At 37.1% G+C, this 23,594-nt stretch overlaps 1 protein-coding gene across 1 annotated transcript; it reads right to left on the bottom strand.

The window, feature by feature from the left end:
• Positions 1-16,565: 16,565 nt before the first annotated feature.
• Positions 16,566-22,645, bottom strand: LOC110877599 (ARF guanine-nucleotide exchange factor GNOM). Its single transcript, XM_022125761.2, has 3 exons — positions 22,490-22,645; positions 19,391-22,038; positions 16,566-18,459 (listed from the first exon to the last, which is right to left on the bottom strand). Exons 2-3 carry the CDS (start codon positions 21,973-21,975, stop codon positions 16,770-16,772), a joined length of 4,275 nt encoding a protein of 1,424 aa, XP_021981453.1. The 5' UTR covers positions 21,976-22,038; positions 22,490-22,645; the 3' UTR covers positions 16,566-16,769.
• Positions 22,646-23,594: the final 949 nt, after the last annotated feature.

Genomic DNA, 23,594 nt, shown 5'->3' with positions numbered 1-23,594 from the left:
AACATCAACAAAAGTTGAGCGAGTTCATGTGTTTTATGTGTAATGCGCATCAAATGAATCTCAAAAACATTTGAAAGTTTAGTTTATAAGTAGGTATGTAAAGCGTCTATGAACATGTTGATCATTAATGTTTTGCAAGGACATTAATATATGTGACGACATAGGAGGTACTCAACCCGCGTAGGCAATTTAAGTGTCGAACTCTCGACGATGGACACAACAGCACTCTAGTGGTCACCCTTGGACCGTGAGTGGGGCTCGCCCGTACCCATTAGATCTAACCTTTGTTCCTTGGTCCTCAAAAGGATTAATGGCACCTCAGTTTCAGCCTATGCTCACATGATCTAAGAGTTCATTCCATAACTTAATCATACCTATGTTTGACATGTATTTTCCCCCGAAAGTTGTAAACCAAAACGTTAAAAGAAAAGGGGGACATGAACTCACAGCTTTGCGTTCCTGAGAGAGAGAGAGGTATTCAACCAAAGTTTTCCGTAACACGAGTCAACCTACAAGGGTTCTAACTCATTAGACACGTCGGTCTTTCCTAGACCTTGTACTCGTTGTTCATCTTGAACGTTTATTATTTTCATTTCGTTTTGGAACGCTTGTGTAATTTAATGATAATATGTTGGCATCTGTTTCTGGTATACTTTGATTCGAGACTTTATATTTGTTACACAAATATAAGTGTAAAAAGTGTTAAAAATATTTATTTTTAACGTCAAAATACGTTGTCGTATAAGTGCAACATTAGTGAGAGAGTACACTTCAATAAGTGTGTGTGCGTATATCGTCATGTACCAGAGTCTTTTATACATATACATATACTGTATGTATACTTGTATTTGTGTGCTTTATACATGTACGTATACTGTATTTATACGTGTAGGTATACCGTATTATACGTGTAGGTATACGGTATTATACGGGTAGGTATACCGTATTTATAATGTATTTTTATAATATATATTTATAAAAAAATATACATGAATTTTTACCTTGGGCTTAGCCCACCATTTAGTGTTTTGGGCTTGGTTCATAGCTTTTTCTATCGGGCCTTAGTCCATGACTTAAAGTTAGTAGGCTTAGTCCATTTTAATATTGTATTTGGGCTTAGCCCATTTCACTTATTAGAGTGGGCTTATTTAGTATTTGTGGAATGGGCCTTTGCCCAGGTATTTAGGATATTGGGCCTAGCCCAATATTTTATAAATTGGCCCAATATTTATATTCATGCATTCTTAGTAATCTGTTACTAATTATGCTAGTAACTTTTATAATTACACTTTGTGTCATTTTCGCATTAAACTTTCCGGCTTTTCGTTGTCGGTATTGTATGTTAAGTGCCTAAAATATTTTATTTTAGACTTGTCATAACGTTTGGTTTATATAACTTTTGTGTTGAAATTGATCGTTTCGTCGATAAAGCAAAAGGTGTCATCCGATGTCCGTTGTTTGAGATTCGTCGTCCGATGTTCGCGCCTTGAGTTTTGGTATCACACAAGTGTATATTTTTAGTAAGCGTGAAGGTTCGCGACCGTTGTTATATTCGCAAGTATTCGTGAGGTTTTCGTCGTGGTGTAAGTGTATATTTTGCAAGTATTCTATGTATTATTTTTGGTATGTATTTCTCCTACTACTAATACATACATACATTATACAAGTAATATACACCAATAGAGTATTTAGCATATGTATATATAATTTTCCACAAATTATATTTATTGTTTTATTTATAAACTTTACCCACTTTTATGTTATAAAAAAAATATCTTTTTGAGTTTATATAAACTCTTGGATGGTTAAGACTTAACCATCGTCATTAGGGTTTGTATAACTATGATTAGGGTCGTTAATCACAATTAAGTTTACTAATCGCGATTAACCATGTTAATCACCCTGTTAATCTCTTTTTAATCGCGATTAGTATTTTAGAAAAATTTCGCCATGGTTTCCCCTAAACTATGGCGTTTTCCCCACGTCTTAAAACGTGTTTTTAAGCATGTTTAGCACCCTTAATCATGATCAATTCAAACCAAGTTTCATTTTATCAACTTTGCATGAACACTACACATAAACATCTTCATGCTCCATGAACTTTACATATATATATATATATATTTTTTTACCATACTTTTTAATAAAAGTTATGACAATTTTAGGTCTTTTAACAAGATTAATTAAACCATCATTTTTATCCTACTTATAACCTTGACCTTTTATTTAAACAACTTGTTTAACTCACTTTTCAAGACTATTATAGTTTAAATCATGGTTTTTAATCTTAAAAAAAAAAAGTTACATTTGAAATAACTCTTCTTCATGTTGTAGTAAAGTTCATGGCTCATAAGAATGATGATCTTGTTTAGATTTAAACATAAAGATGTTTAAATCTTTATTTTTGTTCTTAATCATACAAGATCATCCATGTAAATAACCTATTTTAACAAGATCTACATATGTAAAGCATTATCTAGCACATAATCAACATAATCCACATAATATACACCATATTTAGTAGACTTTTATGGTGGAGTTATGGTTTTAATCTTTGATTTTTGTTTTGTTCAAGATGATCAACATACATTATATATTCTAAAAAGCTTAAAAAGTATGGAATGATGTCTTACAACTTTGCAAGAATCTAGTAGATGAAGATGATAAAGGTGTAAATCTCCAAAATGATCCCTAATGCTCCTCCATGGTTGCTACACTCTTGTATCACCTTAGAAGAGGCTTTAGATGCTTAAAATGAAGTGTTTAAAAATTTCGAATGGAAAGTTAAAAGGGGTGTTTGGGATCCGTAGATGAGAGAGGGACAAGGAGGTATGATGTGTTTTTTTTTAATGTGGAAGATGATGAGGGAATGGTGGTGTTAGATGATTATATTCTTGCAAGTAATGGTTAAGTCAAAAAAACAAATCTTGCACCATGCTTCACCAAAGATTTTTACTATCACCTCAAGTGTGTAGGGTGGCTTGTGGGACCACCCCATGACCGATTTTTGGGAGGTAAGTTGTAGGAGTTTTTTTTTTTTTTTTAAACGTATGCATACATATATGTATTAATATGTTATATTAGATATTTAGGTAATTAATTTAGTTAGGGTAATTTGGGTGTTAATGATAGTTTAGGGTTTTAAATAAAGTTTAATTAGTTTACTAGTTTAGTGGGTATTGGTTTTGGATGGTAAAAATACCACTAGTTCGCTCCTCGGTTCGATCTCGGGTGAAATATAAAAGACGTTATATAATACCGGGAGCGATGGTTCTATTTTACCATCGATGCTATGGCGTTTATTTAAGGCGTTTATGACGCCAAAATATCGCTAACTAGCTTGCTAGCATTCTCGTTTAGGAGATTGGACGGTACAAATATAATTTATTCGCCTATCGGCTCGAGTTTGGACAGTGTGTGAGGGTTGCGGTGTGACACCGGGAGTAAATGTTTCGGGTATCCCATTGATATCGCCAAGCTTATTTATGATGTAAAGTATTATTTACAAGTCCTACGAACCTTAAAACAATAGGTTCTAGCGTCGCGGAAAATTTATTTTGGTTATATTTTGGCGCAGAGCGGACAAAGTGCAATTGTAAGCGTTCACCGGAAAGTTAAGGTGTTTTAAATGTTTAGCGTCCCTAATTAGGGATTTTTATTCGTATTCCATCTACTAAGAGCGTCTGTGCCCTTCGTTGCTCGTTCGGACAGTTTTCGGAACTTGCTGGCATGAATAGTGTGCTCAGGTGGATAATGTTTTCAGCATTTTGCCAACATATTAGGACATAGTTTGCGGTTTTCTCGCGACATAGCGATTGTGTTAATATTGTTTAGCATTTTTAACCATGTCCAATGATTGCTAGAACTTATACGACCTAATCATGCAATAATTAATTCGTAAAGAGAGAAATTAACGTTAAATCAAGTGTTTAAGTTGTACGGAATTACCATTATTTTTGCCAGTTGTCACAATAATTGCCTTCTTCTCCAAAAAGCACACCTGCAAACAGGGTATGAGTTGAAACCATATTGGGTCGTGTAATGGATCAAATCGAAATCTTGTTAAAATGGGTTGGGGCAAAGCAGGTTTACCCACCATCTTTGGTGTTATGGTTTATGATAAAAAAGAAGATTAGTTCAGTTATTTTTTTCAATATTTTGTGTGATGGTTTCTAATTAAAAATAATAATAGGAACAGATCATGAAAATGTATTGATTCACAAATCTCTATAAATCAAAATCAAGTCTTGTTTTCAAGTGACCGGAAAATGGATGTGGCACCAGTGGTGGTGTATCGCCAGAAGTTGCAGGTTCGTCGGAATCTGATTAAAGTCGTCGGAATCATGAAAACGTACAACTGATTATGCATAGTGTACACCTGGTCATGCATATCTGAATAATCGGAATATGAAAAAATGAATTATGTTGACTGGCTTTAAGTGATGATGAAGTCCGAAATTGTTTTAATGATAGCTATGATAAATCTTTGTTAGTATCTTAAGTGGCGATGATGATGATTCCGGCTAGTTATCAAAGAAGATGATGACTATGCCTCTGCTCCTACTTGAGCGTAGGATACAACTGAGGTGCTATGAAATTCAAAGTTGTGAATGAAAAGCAGTTTGTCGTTTTCTATTTTATTATAGGAAAGTTAATGATTTTGTTTGGAGGTGTCGCACCAGGGGTAATATTGCAGAGTACAACAAATCACAGGGGGTAATTATAAAGGATAATTTAGTCATTTTACACCAGGGGTAATATTACAGAGTATAACAAACCATAGGGGGTAATATGAAAGGGTAAGATAGTCATTTCACATCCCAGTTAACAGATCTATTAACTTATTTGATGGCAGGGGGTAATTATGCGACATAACAACAACGTTGGGGGGGGGGAATTGCAATTATTTCGTTAGAGGGGGTCAGAGTGCCAATTGGCCTAAATCCCAGGAGGTAAAATTGCAGTTTACTCATATAACAAACTTATATATTTTATTAGATATCACGAACTTATAGTTAGTTACACGTAATCTTTCTCTCTTCTACGCTCGAGATATAGTAGTAAAAAAATGACAATCCTAGAGTTTTACTAGTGTCATGAGAATCTAAAAATGTAAGAGCACTCACACTCCCTTCTTTTATTTTCTCATAAATTATGGAGAAAAAGCTAAAAAAAACCTCTACATCTCTCTCTGTTTTGTTTTACATCTTAGAGTAACACCAACTCTCTATATTTGATAACTTACTAACTAGATATTACTTTCTAAGCATTGCTTATCATACACAGACGGACGGACAAAGCGAAAGGACAATCCAGATAATGGAAGATATGCTTAGAGTCTGTGTAATTGATTTCGGAGGAAATTGGGACGACCATTTGCCATTAATAGAATTTTCCTACAATAAAAGCTATCATACTAGCATTAATGCTTCACCTTTTAAAGCATTTTATGGACGAAAGTGCAGAACTCAAGTCTGTTGGGCAGAAATAGGAGAGAAACAATTATCTGGACTAGAGATAGTGCAAGAAACAACGAATAAGATAATTCAAGTCAAGGAAAGACTAAAAGCAGCACGAGATCGTCAAAAGAGTTATGTAGATAACAGACGAAAACCTTTAGAATTTCAAGTAGGAGATAAAGTGTTATTAAAAGTTTCTCCATGGAAAGGAGTAGTAAGTTTCATTAAAAGAGGAAAGCTAAGCCCCAGGTATGTTGGACCTTTTGAGATTATTAGAAGAATAGGACCCGTAGCCTATCAGCTACAACTGCCAGAGGAAATGGCAGGTATACATGATGTGTTTCATGTATGTAATCTCAAAAAGTGTTTAGCAGACGAATCATGTCGCAACCCTCGACCCCTGCCTCGAGAGGCGGACAATCGCGGCCTACTCAGAGATGGTGGTATCGGTGTTTATCATTATTTGGCAGCGGAATTTACATCAGGACCGTAGTTAGGAAATATTTTATCAGAGTAAAACACCACATTTTTATAATAATAAATATATTGGAATAAACCCAAGTTTCCATTACAAACATGTTTATAGGGATAAACCATAATTTATTGAAATAAAACTTCTTCTTTATTTTAGGTAACTTTTATAGCCACTTTTCCAAGCCTCCAGTGCTGTCCAGTTGGCTTCTATTTGGCTTTCATATTTTGTTACATGAAACACGTTTAAAAACATTTTATCAGCAAGAAATACTGGCGAGTGAATCCCAGTTTAATCAAAACAGGTTTTATCATTTTACAACATTGAGGGCGGTCGCGCAATTACATTTGTTTATATTTCTACCTTAATTACCACCCACGGTACTGTCAATCAATGACTGGTGGTCATGTTACTACTCAGAGTGTAGTAACAAATTTTGTATACAAAACCCCAACATATCGACGATAATTGTAGAATACAAATACTCAATTATTGTTAAATATAAATTAAAACAATTGAGGTTTTGTAAAAACAGTTTACAAAAACAAGGATTACTCACATTGCTATTTTAGGTTTTTCCCTATGACTTCCAGATTATAATCTATCAAATTTAAATAATGCACACGGGTTAGTATAATAACCCAATTTACATTAGTTATACCCTCCCGGAGACAGAAATTCCAACGATTGAGTCAGGCAGAGCCTCGACATGCGTTACGGAGCACTAGATCAATCGGGCAGCGTATCTAATACGTAACCAGGGGTTAAAATACTTACAACAAGGCAGAGCTTCGCTAATTAGGGGGTATTATACCTGATATTCTTTCTATAATTCAGAAATTTGAGAGAGAGTACGAGATTTGAACGAATTCCAACTGAATCCGATCGATCCTATTTATAGGGTCTGATCGGCAGTTTCTCACGCCCTGCGAAAGATGGGACAAGGGCTTACGCGGCCCGTGAGCTAGGGGGTGTAGGGCATAGGGTTGAGCAGTCACCGGTGTAGGTTTGACACGTGGCAGCTCGGGGTGCGGCCTCGTAGCCAGGCTGTCGCGCCTCGCGATGGAGTAAGTGTAGTCTGTCGCGCCCCGCGACAGACTTAAAATATTGTTTTTATTTTATTTTTATTAAATTAAATGTATTTCGAGCCTTTTCTCGCATACGGGGTGTATTTTAGGACGTATAGGGGTGTTCTAAATATTTTAGGAGGGTTGTTATAAATCATTACTGATACCTCTTAAGGACATAGAGGTAAATGAGAAACTTAAGTTCATCGAGAAACTCGTTCAGATCGAAGATAGAAAGATCAAGAACCTCTAACACAAGAGCCTAGTTCTGGTCAAAGTAAAATGGGATTCCAAGAGAGGACCAGAATACACTTGGGAACTCGAGTCAGAGATGCGAAGGAAATACCTACACCTGTTCCAGTAGACCTCGAGGGCGAGATCTAAAACAAGGTGGGGAGGATATAACAACCCTCCTAGAACCCTTAACGTGACCCTAGATGTCTTAAAATATACCCCGTACACGAGAAACGAGCCCGAAATACCCTTGTATTTATAAAAATCAAGAAAAACAAAGTTTAGAAGTCTCTCACGGGGCGCGACCAAGACCTCCTTGGTCTGTCGCGGGGCACGAGGGCCTTTGCTTGATCGACACTGCATGGTGCCACGTGGCAGGTGACTCGGCAGACCTATATGTTGACTCGGCGAAGCTATAAGCGACACGTCGTTCCTCGCGGGCCGCGAAGACCTTCCTTGTCTTCTTCGCGGGCGCGAGCCGCCTTAAATTTGGCCTATAAATTGAAGTCGACGAGTTCATTTCAACTCGTTCAAAATCTAAAATTCCCTCTCTAATATTCTATAGGCAATTATTATACCCGGGCATAATACCCACTATAAAGCAAAGCTCTGCCTCGTTGTAAGTATTATAACCCTATTATTACCCTACGCGATCGATTTAGGATTCCGTAATGCATGTCAAGGCTCTGCCTGACTCAGTCGTTGGAATTCTATCTTGTGTTACTGTTACACTCGATTAATTTAGGATTCCGTAATGCATGTCAAGGCTCTGCCTGACTCAGTCATTGGAGTTCTGTCTCGAGTTGTAAGGTTAATGTGATTTGAGTTATTTTACTAACACGTGTGCATTGTTTAATTCTAATAGATAATAATCAGGAAGATACCCCAGGAAGCTCTAGTTTTACCTAAATCAACAATATAAGTACATTCACTTTTTCTCACTATTTGAGAGTACATTTTTGTGAGTCAAAATGTTTACCAAAACCTCAATTATTTTCAAATACAATTACAGTGATTAAGTCTTTGTAATTCTACAATTGCTGCCAGTATTATGGGGTTTGTATACAGTACTTGATAACCTTCACAATTGGGCACAGGTATCTAATGTGTGATATGACCATAGTCACAGATCCGTCGAGTGATACGTACTGACCGAGTAATTGTGTAGATATAAACATTGTAATCGCCCTTAATATTGTAATGTGTAAACAACTGATGTTTTACCAAAATGGAATGTACTTTCCAGTATTTCTTGCTGATAAAAAAGTTTTTAAAACGCGTTTCAGGTAACACAATGTGAAAGCCAATAGAAGGCAGCTGGAGAGCACTGAAGGCTTGGAAAAGTGGCTATAAAAGTTACCTAAATAAAAAGGAGGTTTTGTTTTCAATAATTAGGGTTTATCCCTACAATTGTATTGTCAAACGAACTTGGGTTTTATTCCAATGATTTTATTATTATAAAAAGTTTGGTGTTTTACTCTGATAAAAATATTTACTAACTACGATCCTGATGTATTCCGCTGCCAAATTAGTAAACACCGATACCACTGATCTGGATCTCGCGGCGCCCGCTCCCGGTATAACAACCCTCCTAAATATTTTCGACACCCTAAAAATAATTAAAATATCCCAATGTGTCCTAAAATACACCACGTATACGAAAACGGACCCCGAATACCTTTAATATTATAAAAACTAACAAAAACTGGAAAATAAGGGCGCTCGCGGGCTGCGTAGCCCTTGGCTACCATCTACGCGGGGCGCGACAGCCTTGCCACACAACGACACCCGGTGCTGCCACGTGGCAGCCACACGTCGAGCCTATAGTGGTGACCAGGCAAAGCTAGGCCCTACTACCCCTATGTCGCGGGCCGCGTAAGACGACCCTTTGGTTTTCGCGGGCCGCGAGGGACTGAGAAATCAGCCCTATAAATGGAGGGCTTCGACCTTCAGTCCAACTCGCTCAATTTCTTTTCTTCTCTCGAAATTTCACATAGATAAAGTGATTCTCGGGTATTATAGCCCCCTAATTAACGAAGTTCTGCCTCGTTGTAAGTATTATAACCCCGGTTACGTATTAGATACGCTGCCCGATTGATCCAGGGTTCCGTAACGGCTGTCGAGGTTCTGCCCGACGTAGTCGTTGGAATGCCGTCTCGGGGAGGGTATTACTAATGTAAATATTGGGTTATTATACTAACACGTGTGCATTTTTGTATTTAATAGATAATCACCAGGAAATCCGTAAGGAAAACCCTAAGACAGCAATGTGAGTAATCTCCTTTTTGCAAATTGTTTTTACAAAACCTCACTTAATTAATATTATATTGAACAGTGATTGAGTATTTGTATTCTACAATTATCATCGGTATGTTGGGGTTTTGTATACAAAATTTGTTACTACATTGTAGTAACATGACCACAAGTCGGGTCGACAGTACCATGGGTGGTAATTAAAGTAGATGGAAACAAATGTAATTGCGCGACCACCCTCAATACTGTACAATGGTTTTACTTAACTTGATTAAACTGAGATTCACTCACCAGTATTTTCCGCTGACAAAATGTTTTTAAACGCGTTTCAGGTAACAAAATGTGAAAGCCAAATAGAAGCCAGCTGGATAGCACTGAAGGCTTGGAAAAGTGGCTATAAAGTTACCTAAAATAAAAGAGATGTTTTATTAAATCAAATAGGATTTATTCCTATGAAAATGTGTGTACTTAAAACTTGGGATTTTCCCACGTGTTTAATGTTATGAAAGTGTGGTATTTTACTCTGATAAAATATTTCCTAACTACGGTCCTGATGTAATTTCAGCTGCCAAAATGATAAACACCGATACCACTTGCCATGGCCGCCCGTTCTCGGATTGTTAGGGGACGGGGTTGTGACAGAAGGTGGTATCAGAGCTAAGCCGCAGATTCAGCCACAGAAGTGTTCTGCTGACACCAATATATTATTCGAATTGTTAGGAAATTATCTACGGAACTACATGCATATCTGTATTTTATTGTTGTGTGTTATTTGACTATTTGTTAGTTTTCAGTATGAGCGACCAAGGACCTTCTGACGCCTACCGTCAGTTGTCCAGCTCACCTAGGAGCGAAGGCACCTCTTCACAGCCTGCCTTCTCAGGGTATTCAGCTGACAATGAAGATGGGATATTCGTGTTTAAGGCTCAGTTTGAATAGCCATTCCCTCCTAAAAAGAGAGGATGGTTCAGTAGGGGAGCGCATGAACGTAGGAAGAGAATGAAAAAGTTGCAACAACAGCGTGCTGTAGCAGCCGCCAAGAGAGAAACAGATGCACACACAGGATATGCTTAATAGGAGTTTAGCCAATTTTCATATCCTAGCAACCACAGCTGTCGACCCTAACTTGGAGCAACTTATAGCACCCCAACCATTACCACTGTTTCCCACCCAGCCAATGGAAATTGAAAACAACCCAGAAAATCAAATCCCAATGCATGATTTCAACCCAGAAGAGATACCTAGAGTACTAGCACCCAATCCCTTAGACCCAAACTACGACCCGTGGTTTGACGACCATAGGGACTACCAGCCACACTACCCAATACCAGAAGATGAACCCATGCCGTATCTAGCAGCCTACCCAGGTTTGGATCCTCTAGATCCCTTCTATGATAGCGATCAATACATTAGGGAAATTATAGAGAATCCATACCCGTACCAGGAGCCCATGCCCCAATTCCCAAACCCAGTACCAGCACCTGCACTCCCAATGAGTGCAGAGAATGTACAAGAACTCAGAACTTTCGGTGAGGAAATTTTAGAAAATAGCGAGAGGATGAGACAGGTTGGAGAACGACTCGTCTGGAAGTATGACGAGCGTAATACGGAGTTCTGGATGAACCCATATCAGTGATGGTGGAGGTAGTAATAATAATAATAATAATAATAATAATAATAATAATAATAATAATATGTATAATATGTGTGTATGTTTGAATATATATATATATGGGATGGATCATGAGAAAACTAGTTTAAATGAGAAAACAAAAAAAACTAACTAAAAAACATATAATGCACATGTGCAGTACAACAAAAAAAAATTAAAATTTTTTTATATATAAAAAGTAGCGATTTTTTAATAAATAATTGTAAAAAAACAAAATTGGTATGATTTTTAGCTTTTTTTTTAGGTTTTCTAGTTAGTTTTCTAGTATTCTCATTTATATGTAGTTTTCTCATGATCCTCTCCCTATATATATATATATATATATATATATACATATAGGGGACCGCTAGAATGAGAACCACCTCGAGTTATAAGAACCGCGAGAACCACATCGTATGAGGCGAGGTGGACCAAATTTTTTTTTTCAAAAACGTAGATGCATGTATTATAAACACATTCGTAAAAAAAAAATTTAAAAATGCCGTGCGTGTAGTTTTTTACACCACAAGTTTGTGGTTTACGAGTTCCGTAATTTACGGAACTCGTAAACCACAAACTTGTGGTGTAAAAAACTACACGCACGGCATTTTTTTTTTAAAATTTTTTTTTACGAATGTGTTTATAATACATGCATCTACGTTTTTGAAAAAAAAATTGGTCCACCTCACCCCGGATCAAGTAGTTCTCGCGGTTCTTACAACTCGATGTGGTTCTCATTCTAGCAGCCCCTATATATATATATATATATATATATATATATATATATATATCTAGACAATAGTTACTGATGCCTAATAGTATTGTAATTTTCAATTCCAGTATCAGTTTGTATTAGATGCATACTATATATAAGAAAGAGTAAGTCGCAATGCTCGACGTTTTTGATCAATATGTATTATGTGATTGGTTGCATTAAATATTATTTTGTAATATTAATAATTAGCAAATGTTTAAAACTCAGATGGATAACGAAGTGAACCAGGAAAACCAGAATAATGAAAACCAGAATAATCACGATAACCCGAACAACAATAACAATGGAAACCAAGTGGATAATAGTGCCATCCAACACATAGTGGCACAAGGGATTATAGATGCAATGCCATTTATTATTCAAACTGTTAAGGAAGCTGATAATAAAGTAATAATGGCAGTAAACGAGCCACTGAACCAGATCACAGCGTAAACAATGGACCAATACTTCAAGTGCCCATCCCCAAAAAAAGAAGAACCATGTCTTATAGTTGTTCTTACAAGGAATTCTGGTCCTGCAAACCAATAGAATTCTCGGGCAATGAAGGACCCATTGCAACTCTACGCTGGATAAAAAAGACTGAGGCAGTCTTAAAAATAAGCATGTGTGCGGAAGAGGATAAGATAATGTTTGCTTCCAATCTGTTTAAGAACTCAGCTTTAGAATGGTGGAACCGCCATCTCCGCAGTGTTGAGTTGCGGCTCCGGTGAAGAGGCAGCGAATTTTGGTTGATGTTGGGTAAGATTTTGTGTAAGACTTTTGTGATATATGTTAAAATGTTTTTGAGGGTTTATTGCAAGGTTTCTTGAGAAGATAAACAGGAAAAGAAAGGTGAAGTGAAAATAGGAGGAAAAAAATGAGGTGATGAGTTGATTAGGGCTTCAATTTTGGAGATGGTGGTGGTGGTCGGCGTGTGGTGCCCAGTGGTGGTCGGTGACGGTGTTGGGTGGTTTGAAGATAGAGAGAGGGTGAGATTTGAGGGGTTTATGATAAAATACTAAAAAAATCTGATATATACATATTTAAGTAAATAATAGAAAATAATTAATTTATTATATACTATAATAAAAAATCTTTTTAGAAAAAAATGGGAAAGACTAAAATGCCCCTCATGTGTGGGACATGTGACCAGGATTTAACAAAGGAATTGGATGGCGTTAGGGGCGGAGAGTGAAATAGAGATGAGCTTCATAGATCAGGGAGTAAAATGACTATTTTTAAAGGATTGAGGCAAAACCATTAAAACGACCAAATCACAGGGAGCAAAACGGAAGTTTACTCTATAACTAATGTTAAACATATTTTGTTTTTCTCTTATAACTTTTAAAAAACGATATTTTATAAAATTTAGAATACGTTGTTGCGGGGTGCCTATTTTTCTCTGCGTCTTGGTATAATTTTTTTACGAAACCTAGTTATGTAGGGTAATTTACACGTAATCGAATCACGAACGTATATGTTATCAAAACATCCTCACATTTTATTTATTTTTTATACATAAATTGACATTGTTTACCTTTTTTTTTGTTATTGAATCACAAACGTACAATTTCTGAAAACAACCTCACATTTACTTTTTTTTATATATATTAACGCCGGTTACCGTTTTTGTTATTCTAATATAATGTGATGTTTTATAAAATTTTGAATATACAATTGCGACGTGTTTGTTTTTATCTATGTTTCGATAAAAGTTTTATTCAAAATCCAACATGTCAAATATAATTGTTTTATTTATAGTGACGAATGGAACCAATACCATTCGAACAACTTCAATATCGGCACAGAGTATCTTTTTTAAATTGTAAGCTATAACGAGTGTTGGTATCATGCATCCCAACAATATCAATGCCAGGTTGATTCTGATCGAACAGGATATTCACTTTTTTGATCGTTGTAAAATATGTGTCGTTATCCTTTTGGGCATATCGTGACGTTATTTTTTGGGTTATATCTTTCGATTGCTATAACAAGTGACGTTACCATAATGAACCAAACCGATATCAACTGATTTTCCGCCATAACGCATGGGAAAATCCTACTAGTTGATAATATTAAAAAACTTTACATAAAAATGTAAAACCACACCTTGTCAAGTCTAGAAGAAACATTCACGGGTAGCAAAAAAATTCAGTGTATATTATAGCGTATTTGGAGAAAAAAATCAGTGTATGCAGTGGCAAATCTACATAAAGTCGAGAAAAAAATTGTACTTCACCAAGAAAGTTGAGAGAAATCCTGGGCAGCCTCTCAACCCCTTCTAGATCGGCCATTGAACCCACATGCCATGACTTTACCACTTTAAGGATGTGTCCATGGACCCTTCTAGATTGGCCATTGAACCCACATGCCATGACTTTACCACTTTAAGGATGTGTCCATGGATACTTAGATGACTTGTACATTATCTGTGAAACTCTCACTTGAACAAAACTTATATTGAAACGAAGATAAAAATAAAGATGTTGTAGCACTATATTTAGAATTTTATCAAATATCACATTTTAGAAGTTATAAAAAAATGAATGGGTCACTTGTCAACTTGTAAGTGGCAAAAAAAAAAAAAAAAAAAAAAAAAACATTTGAAAAAGGCTAAGCTTTACATGATAAGTTTAACTGAAGTGGAAAGAACCATATTCTAAGTTTCGAGAGGCTAATAATGTAACATTTAAAGCCATTGCATTAAAAGGTTTGTACATTGAGCTTTCCTTTTTTGAACGACCAACTAAATCACATGATACGTATTCTGGGATGTACTCGATCGAGTAAATGCATCCTCTCCTACATAACGGTCAGAGTTGGACGCATACCCGAGCCACCAAGCCATCAGTTTCGGGGAAAACCCGCCCGCCTGAAGGCTCACTGCGGTGAAACCCGATTTGGCTCGGTTTCGAACCGGCGACCTCCAGAGAGGCCTAGTTCTAAACTTCATGGCCACTACCAGTGTCCTTCAAAATGATGCCAATAGGAGTTGAACTTGGGACCTCAAGAAAAGAAACCAAGTTGTACATTGAGCTTCCCTGCTTGTAAAAATGAATAGCGCCTTGATTGTCATAATACTGTCGATCAATTTATACCATAGATTTCAAGTTTCAGAAACCGAATAATTAAACATGATTTTTTCATATAAATCTTAGACCGGCTCTGTTGGTCAATTTACTCTAACTTAGATTTACTCTAAATTATAAGTTTTGTCCTTTATCTTTATACCATTTTTCAGGCGGTGTCCTTTACTAGGTATTTTGTTGCAAGTTTAGTCCTTTACACCCAACCCAATTAAGAAACCCTGTTAATTGTTGGGTGTAAAGGACTAAACTTGCAACAAAATACTTAGGTAAAGGAGTAAACTTGCAACAAAATACCTAGTAAAGGACACCGCTTGTCAACAATTAACAGGGTTTTTTAACTGGGTTGGGTGTAAAGGACTAAACTTGCAACAAAATACCTGGTAAAGGATACCGCATGTCAATATTCGTTAAAAAGGACACCGCCTGAAAAGTGGTATAAAGATAAATGACAAAACTTGTAATTTTTCCTTTAAAATACTCTATGTCAATAATTGAAATAATATAAATAATTGAATTTCAAAATTCATCGTTCAATCATCGATGTCTAGGACTTAACTGATGGAGACGGTTACATATGATTGTATTTTTTTTATTCTTGTTATTTTATTGTTAGAAACATATACTTTTATCATTGTGCACCCAACTTGTATAGTTTAATCACCAAATTAACTTGTTTTTACCAAAATCCTGATTTCATACACTACCAGACACCTAGATGTCACATTATCGTCTGCCAGGTTTTGATCCACATATAATTCCACAAACTTTTACTTCTTTTTTTTTCTCTAACTCAAACAACCAACAAAGTTACTCCTAAATCTACACCAATGTTTATATGAGACTAGAACGAACAACCACTTTAGGAGGAACACTTTTTATTTTACAACTATAAGTTCCCAAACAACTTTTTTTCATACAAATAATAAACTTAAATTAAACTTGTTACATTCATCAATAATCATACCATGTGTGTGAGCGGTGATTAAATTAAACTGAATGGATAAGCTCGTCAAATTCCAATCCACTTAGGGGTAAAACCTTCGGAATATGATCGATATAAGGTCAATCCCATGTAAGGTTTGTAAAAATCCACCTCAAATTATTGTATCACATAGTAGAGGGGGCCAATTGTAATAATAACATAGTATGAGGGTTGTAAACGTAACTAGTCATTTGTATCGGTTTGTTTATTTAACAAAACAAACCAATCCCTCTATCGATTCGAGGATGCATTCATACATATTTAGTGGTATAAAGGATGTACATTATTGACCTGGTCTAAGATAATCACAAATAACCAACTCTATAACAAAGTACACCAGGATAAATAACAGTACTCCAGGAATACATCAGATCTATTCCCACATCGGCTCAATCGGACGACTGGAAATGCATTGATTAGTATGTTTTCGCGCATTAATGCCACATTAGATTCCCCTGTTGCTCACTTGACAATTGGTTCAATAAAGGTACAATGAAAACATAAAGGAACCCGATAATGTGGTAGGTAACAGAAGCCTGTCAACTGATGTTTTCTGAACTTCTACGAGCACAACAGTTTTTCTAAGAAACAAAGCAACTACAACTGTTACAAACTGCCGATCGATCACTCGAAAATTAGACAATAATAATCACAACTAAGTATGTGTTTGGATCAAGAGTTTGGGAATGAAAGAATCATAAATGAAACCCTTGGGTATGGAATTTTCATTCCTCTGTACTATTAAAAATCCATACTCACAGTCATACCAACAAAACCAAACCAAACATGAATACACTCTGTACAACAGTCACCCAGTTTCTTCATTTTCACCACAATTTTCATGTTTTTGTTCAGAATCTTGGTCTGGAAATACTTCTGATTGAAGTGACGGGGCAATGATATTCACATGAAGCCATGTGAGTTCCCATAAGCTGTCTCCGCCAAGGGCGCTTCTTTGAACCAAAACTCCTTTCGTTTTCATGACGATTAAAATGTTCTTTAGAAGTTCGGGGACTAATTCTTGAAGCTTTTCGTTCTTTTTGCCTCTGACTTTGACTTTTACGTATTTCTCCATCCGACTAAGAACGCCCAACCATAGTTTACAAAACGTCGTTACTTGGGAAAGCTCGGGAAGCAGTTGTAGAAACACTTTCGAAAGAAGTTTTAAAGCCAACACAAGTGTTCCTTCCATGTTTCTGAAATCTTTTTGAGTGTGTCCTTGCGAGATTTCTAGTAAGTCATCAAGAACCGTGAAGATCACCATGTCAAAACATTGTAGCCAGAGACCGTGTTGGATGTTGACCTGGTCAACCCCGGTCAGACACATTTGTAACGATAGAAGAGCGTGGTTCCTAACATCTTCTCTCTGATCCAGACAAACTTTTCTTAACCCTTGCACGAGTCTCAACCACATCTCTCCTATATCTTGACATGTTTTCGCAGCCTCCATTTCCCCCATGGCTTCTCGGGCTTCTTGGGCCCACTGAGTCAGACAAATGATGGACCCCGACATAAGATCGAGTGCACGAATGGACCTGTCAGCATGTGCAACACGTGACTCAGCAAACTGTCTTGCCGCTTCCACACACGTGGTAAAATTAGCTGGCATTAAGTTGATCCCGTCAGACATAATAAACAGAAGCGCATCAAATCCGACCTCGGAAGCTTCCGGATACCGCGCGGTGATGGAAAGTAAAGACGTAATCGTCTTCCAACCCATTTGGGAGCGGATATGAGAGGCGTTTGCTTTCACTAAACGGCTCACTTCCTGTGTTATCTGCTCACAATACGCGTCCGCCACCCTGGCATCAAGTTTCAAGACTAGTTGAAGCGACCGTAAAAGATCATCCGCTAAATTCTCTTTGTAAGGAAGAAGCCGTTGACAGATTCTTAAAAGTCCAAAAACCGCTTTTTCAACAAGCGCACACGGCATGGCAGTCGTCTGGACGATACCGGCTATGTGTTCGTAAACACCCTGCCACAGAATTACAATCCTGTCCCTATTGTTTAATGTGATTGCGATTAATAACTCTAAGCAGAAAACCGCGGTATCTTCGTCTTCGGGAGAGCTATTACCCTTGGGAGGCCGCCCGGCTGCCCAAATGAGAGCCCGGGCAAGGTGTAACAACGAATCAGATTGAAGAAACTTGCTCTCGGTGAAAATACTATCAATGTGGCATTTTTGAATGGTTTGAAGAGTACGCTGATGTGCAGCAAGTTGTTGTTCGGTTGGTTGGAGTCTTGGTTCCTCTGTGTCAAGAGATAAGAGTTGGCTGAACCGGCCCATTAACCCGGATGACCTCCGTGGGGTACTGACAGCTGGCATGTGAGCATTGGATAAAGAATTTGTTAATGGCTTCCCGTGTCCCGGTTCAGATGAGAGTTCTGAATCATCAGCTGCATCACTAGCAACTCGAGCGGGAAGAAGACCGAGCTTGTGCAGCTTCAAGATGCAATCCAGAATGTTCCTCCAACCCGCCCGAATAAAATCACCGTACCTGTATATAATTGGACAATTTGAGGTTGATATTTCGACCCATTCAGTTATGACTTACAAACAGACGATTTGGGCTATGTTTTATTTAGAACGGGTCAGATCTACAAATTTAGCTAAAAGGGTAATAGAACAAATGGATTGAAACTCACCCAAATTTGATTTTAATGCGTAAAACCCACTCAATCATTTCATTCATATTTACGTATGTGCGTACATGTTGTAATATAACTCTTTCTGTGGTCATAAAATACTGATTTGGGTGTCATTATTATTGTTGTTATTATTATAAATGTTTAGAAATTATACACTTGGGTTTAAAAAAAATAAAACTTAATTATATTTGGGTATTATTGTTATTATTATTATAAATATTTCGTAATTATATACTTAAGTATTTAAATATAAATTGAAAAATATATTTAGTAACATTTATCTTAAATAGTATTTAGTTATAAACATATCTAGAGTAAATGTAAATTTAAATCGTAGTTTAAATAGTATTTAGTTATAAACATATCTAGAGTAAATGTAAATTTAAATCGTAATTTAATGTGGTGAATTAAATAATCTTATGTGTATTAAATAATGTATTAATTAGGAAAAGTTTTTTAAATAGGGACAAATTAGGAATTATTGCATAGAACTCTTGTACCTTATGCTTTAAAAGTTGTAACTGGTGTCTTAAAGATTTTTTTTGAAATTACATCTTTACCTATAGGAAATGCTTTATATAGATATAATATATAATATATTTAGAGATTGGAAAGAAAAAAACGGAAGTGCCTGTGGGTGAGTGGATCAACCCGGGCCTGCCTTTTCCGACCCACACTAAAAAACCCGTTTTGACTCATTACACAACCCACACGGTCATTCATCTTGCGATCTCTATTATCTATTTTGTCATAGAAAATATATAAAGAAATGATGGTTACCTATTGGCGATGGTGAAAACGGTTATGGTTGCCATCCTAGCCTTTGCATCATCACCAAAGGCTAAAACCGGTTCTTCAGCAGACGAGGGGTTCAAAAGCGTGGTGAACTTGCAAAGAGAAACAACCAAATCATCCAAAACATCTTCAAGATGATGGCAGGCTGAAATTTTCGCAACAGCTAAGAACCCATCGATACACGTTTGGAACACGTCTTCCACCTCAGCATGGTCAAACACAACAGATATAGCAGCAATTGTCGGGCCGGACATCACAGCAAACATATCACGGTCAAGGTGACTTTTCGAATCTGACAAAATGAATGGTGCGGTTTTCTTCGACTTGTGCATTAGATCAATCCAACGGCTAGGGTTCATTTCGGGGAAGGCGGCACTTTGATCCGGGATCGTTCGTATTTCGTTTTTGCAAATCGAATCGTAGAGCTCGGACAAGAATTCTCGAGGGAGATCGTTGCCACCGTTAATGTGACGGTTATTTCTTATGAAATCCTCCTCTGTCATCTTCTTCTTAACTTGAACGTTATGCTGATCGGTATTGAGCATAATTAAAGAATACGACAATAAAAGAGCAGCATCTTTGTTAGCAAGAATCTGCGGTGATTGCTCATAATATCTCTCGGAAAACGCCTCCAACACCCTCTGTATCTTTTGTGATTCTCCCGGTAGCCTAAACGTCTCTAAAAAGAGACGTAACGCAGTATCCAGATTCATATCTTGGAAATCGAAAGTTCCAGCAAATTCATGAAGAACCAGAACACAAAACTCATCGTGATTACCCAAAAAATCCCCGACAAGATTCTTATCTAAGCCAGCAGTGTACCGGAAAAAGCAAGCCACGCTCTGCGGGTCAAGTTTTACGGGTAAAAGATGCGTTCCTTGAAGAAACTCGAGCCCTTTTTTCGGATCTCTGTTAAAATGATCAGCTCCGATCATAAGCCGCTTTTTTATGTACTTTCTCCTGCGTACAAACGGGACCCAGTAATCAGGATCACTGTAGTTATCACATTTAACCATCCAAAACGGCGTATACTCTTCGAGGTTTACTGGAGCTAATTCGGAACTAACTGGTGCGTTGCTTATTCTCTCAGCCATTCGCTGAATCACAGCGATTAAACCGTCTAAAGCGAGAATATGCATCGCGGATAGTGGACAGTTTACAGGGAACGCACTTTTGGATAACAAACTAGCGAGATCTTCGAATATATTGCTGCATGTTATATCGCAATCTAGATTGGCATACATCTCCACCATGAAAGATTTCAGTCTACAAAAGTCAACAAGTGCCTCCATAGCAACCTCTTGCTGCTGGTACGAAGCTCCGTATCTGCTTTGTGCGAGTCTTAAAATCACACACGAAAAGAAAGCTTCAAGTTGTAGTTTAAGTTCGGTACGCAAATGTTGATATAGGTTTAAAACAATGCTGCAGATCATTGAAAGAATTAGAGGGCTTGTTGATAAGCCAAATTGCATCAGATTACGAAAGAGCTCATCTTGCACTAAAGTTAATATTCTCGGGTGGCGGCGTATGGCGGAGCCGCCCAATTCGATTGCGGAATTGATCAGACCTAAAGCAAAAAGGGGTATGTCTTCATCATAAGCTACGGTGTTTGCTCTTGGACCGATTGCCATGTGTTCAACGGCGTTTAGCAATGAACATAAGAAATGAAATATCTCCACCATACAAGGCACACCGTACGGTTCCGTCATTAAATTCAAATCATATGAAACTGCATCTTTTCCGGTACCAAGGACCACTATATTCTCATTTATAGCGGGAACCACTATATTAGCGTCAAACTCAGAACCACCATTACCGTTTTCCAACTGCTTACCACCGAACGAACTATCATCGGTCAGCCCGTTGACCTCTTGTTTGGCAACATCGGGAAGATGTGAAAAGATACACCTAATGATTTCATGCAAGGTATGGCGGGCCATACGCTGCAACAATTCACCTTTATTTCCTGCTTGATGAACGACACGGAAACACGTGTTCACAATGGTGCAAACGTGTTGATTACTTAACATAACCGAAGCTTTGCTTTTCATACAAGCAAGTAAAACTTGTAAGATCTTCATGAGGACTACTTCTTCAGATGCTGGATCAGTGACTTCAAACCTGCAGCTTGTAACAGCATCAACTACCAAATGCATGGCGTCTTCGACATTAACAGTGTTCAGATCAAGTACATCAAGGGTCAAGATCTTATAAAGAGACGACAAAGCAACGCCTGTAATCTGTGCACCAGTTTCATCAGATCGAATAACATCCAAAAATGGTTGTAGATACACAGCTGGATTGACAGCATGCCATGAATGCTGCAATGAAAATATTTGTCTTCTTAGTGCCTTGAGAGATTGGATGAGAGTGTGCTCCAGTTGATCATCACCCGACATATAACGACCTCCCCATCTTACGTTTCTTCTCATTACAGCTAATACAGCACCGATTTCGGTGTTAATCATGCATCCTAAAGCAGCTTTATCCCTATCGGAAATGGTGTTTTCATAATCTTCTGGCTCTTCTTCAATTGCTTTAATTCCAGGTTGCATCTTTAATCGTCCCATTTTAAGATATCTGCTATATAGATTGTGACATGCAACCTGGCTAAACTCCACACCTTTTACAACCTGTAAAGAGTTAACTGAATAAACATACCGAAACATATAAACAAAATCCTAATTGACTTTCACTGCAAATGTTAACTTAAACATGACGCTGCATTTGAAACTATGGACAATTTGCTTAATCCTCTCTTACTCTAGTTAGATTAACACAACCATTAGGTGATTTCCATTGACTTTGAGTCAACCATGAATCGTGATGTAATTTCTTAATTCCACTACTTGAGATCTAGCACAGAAAGCAACAATAACTTAGAATAACCTAATTCCTTAGAACATGATCATACATATAAGCCTAATTTCCTAGGGATCACTGGTATTACGTCTGCAAATCCTAACCTCACACGAATATTAAACAGACGGACCGCAAACCCTAACCTATTTTAGAAAAAAGTGAGGATGCGAAGAGTAGTTGTGTGAAACGTGAAATGCAGTGAGAAAGTGGAGATGATAGTACCTTAACGGTGGTTCTGAGAGGGAGATCCGGTGCCGGTGGCGAGTGGTGGTCGGAGTTTGGGTGGTGGTGTCAGAAGTCAGAGAGTGAGACTTGGATGAAGAGAAATGGGAATGAAAATGGTAAATGCGACTTTTAATGAATATTGTTAAAATACAGCCTCACTAATTTGTACTTCAAATTAGCCCCGCGTCGCGACGCGCGAGTATATTGGAAACAACGAATAAATTAGTTTAAACGCTTTATAATGCGTTCACCTTATGAAATTTTCAAAATTGAGGAGGTGAAAAATAGAGGAAATAGTGCAAGGAGTAAAAACGCAAAGTTTGAAACTTAAGGGGGTGATGGCAGTAAAAATGGAGTAATAGTGCAAGGAGTAAAAACGTAATGTTTAAAACTTGAGAGGGTGATAGTGCAATGGGTAAAGACACAGTTTAAAACTTGAGGGTGTGGTGGTGTAAAAAATAAAGTAATAGTGCAAGGGGTAAAATATAAAGCTTAAACCTTGAAGGGGTGGTAGCGAATTCAAACTTGATTAGAAAGCAAACTTGAGGGTGATAGTGCAATGGGTAAAGACACAAAGTTTAAAACTTGAGGGTGTGGTGGTGTAAAAAATAAAGTAATAGTGCAAGGGGTAAAATATAAAGCTTAAACCTTGAAGGGGTGGTAACGAATTCAAACTTGATTAGAAAGCAAACTTTCAAAGTTTAAGGGTTAAAAACCAAAATGTCAAAATTGAGAGTTAAGGAGTTACAAAAGCAAAAGTTGACTTCATAGTGTTTTGTATTCTTTCAGAGCCACGTGTTGATCGTTGTTCGATTTATTTGTGCTCTTTTGTTTGTAATTGCATCGACTTTCTCTTTTAAGAGATAGTATAATGCGTCATCTGTGTTTGTGATGTTAAGTTTTTTATAAACTATCACTCGTTGGTTTACTAATTTTAATGTCAGTTTTTGGTTTCCACGTATTTTTTTATATAATATGTTAGTTTGAAATTAATATATAAAAATTCTTACATGTAATAAGTGAGGCATAGATCAAGATTTGAGAAGAAAAAATTGGTTTTAATTATTGTTTACTAACGAGTTTACGTTACTCTTGCGTTGCG

This window comes from Helianthus annuus, chromosome 5, assembly GCF_002127325.2.
Source record: "Helianthus annuus cultivar XRQ/B chromosome 5, HanXRQr2.0-SUNRISE, whole genome shotgun sequence".
Classification (NCBI taxonomy): domain Eukaryota; kingdom Viridiplantae; phylum Streptophyta; class Magnoliopsida; order Asterales; family Asteraceae; genus Helianthus; species Helianthus annuus.
The sequence above is the reverse complement of the archived record's forward strand: the minus strand, read 5'-3'. Positions and strand labels throughout refer to the sequence as shown.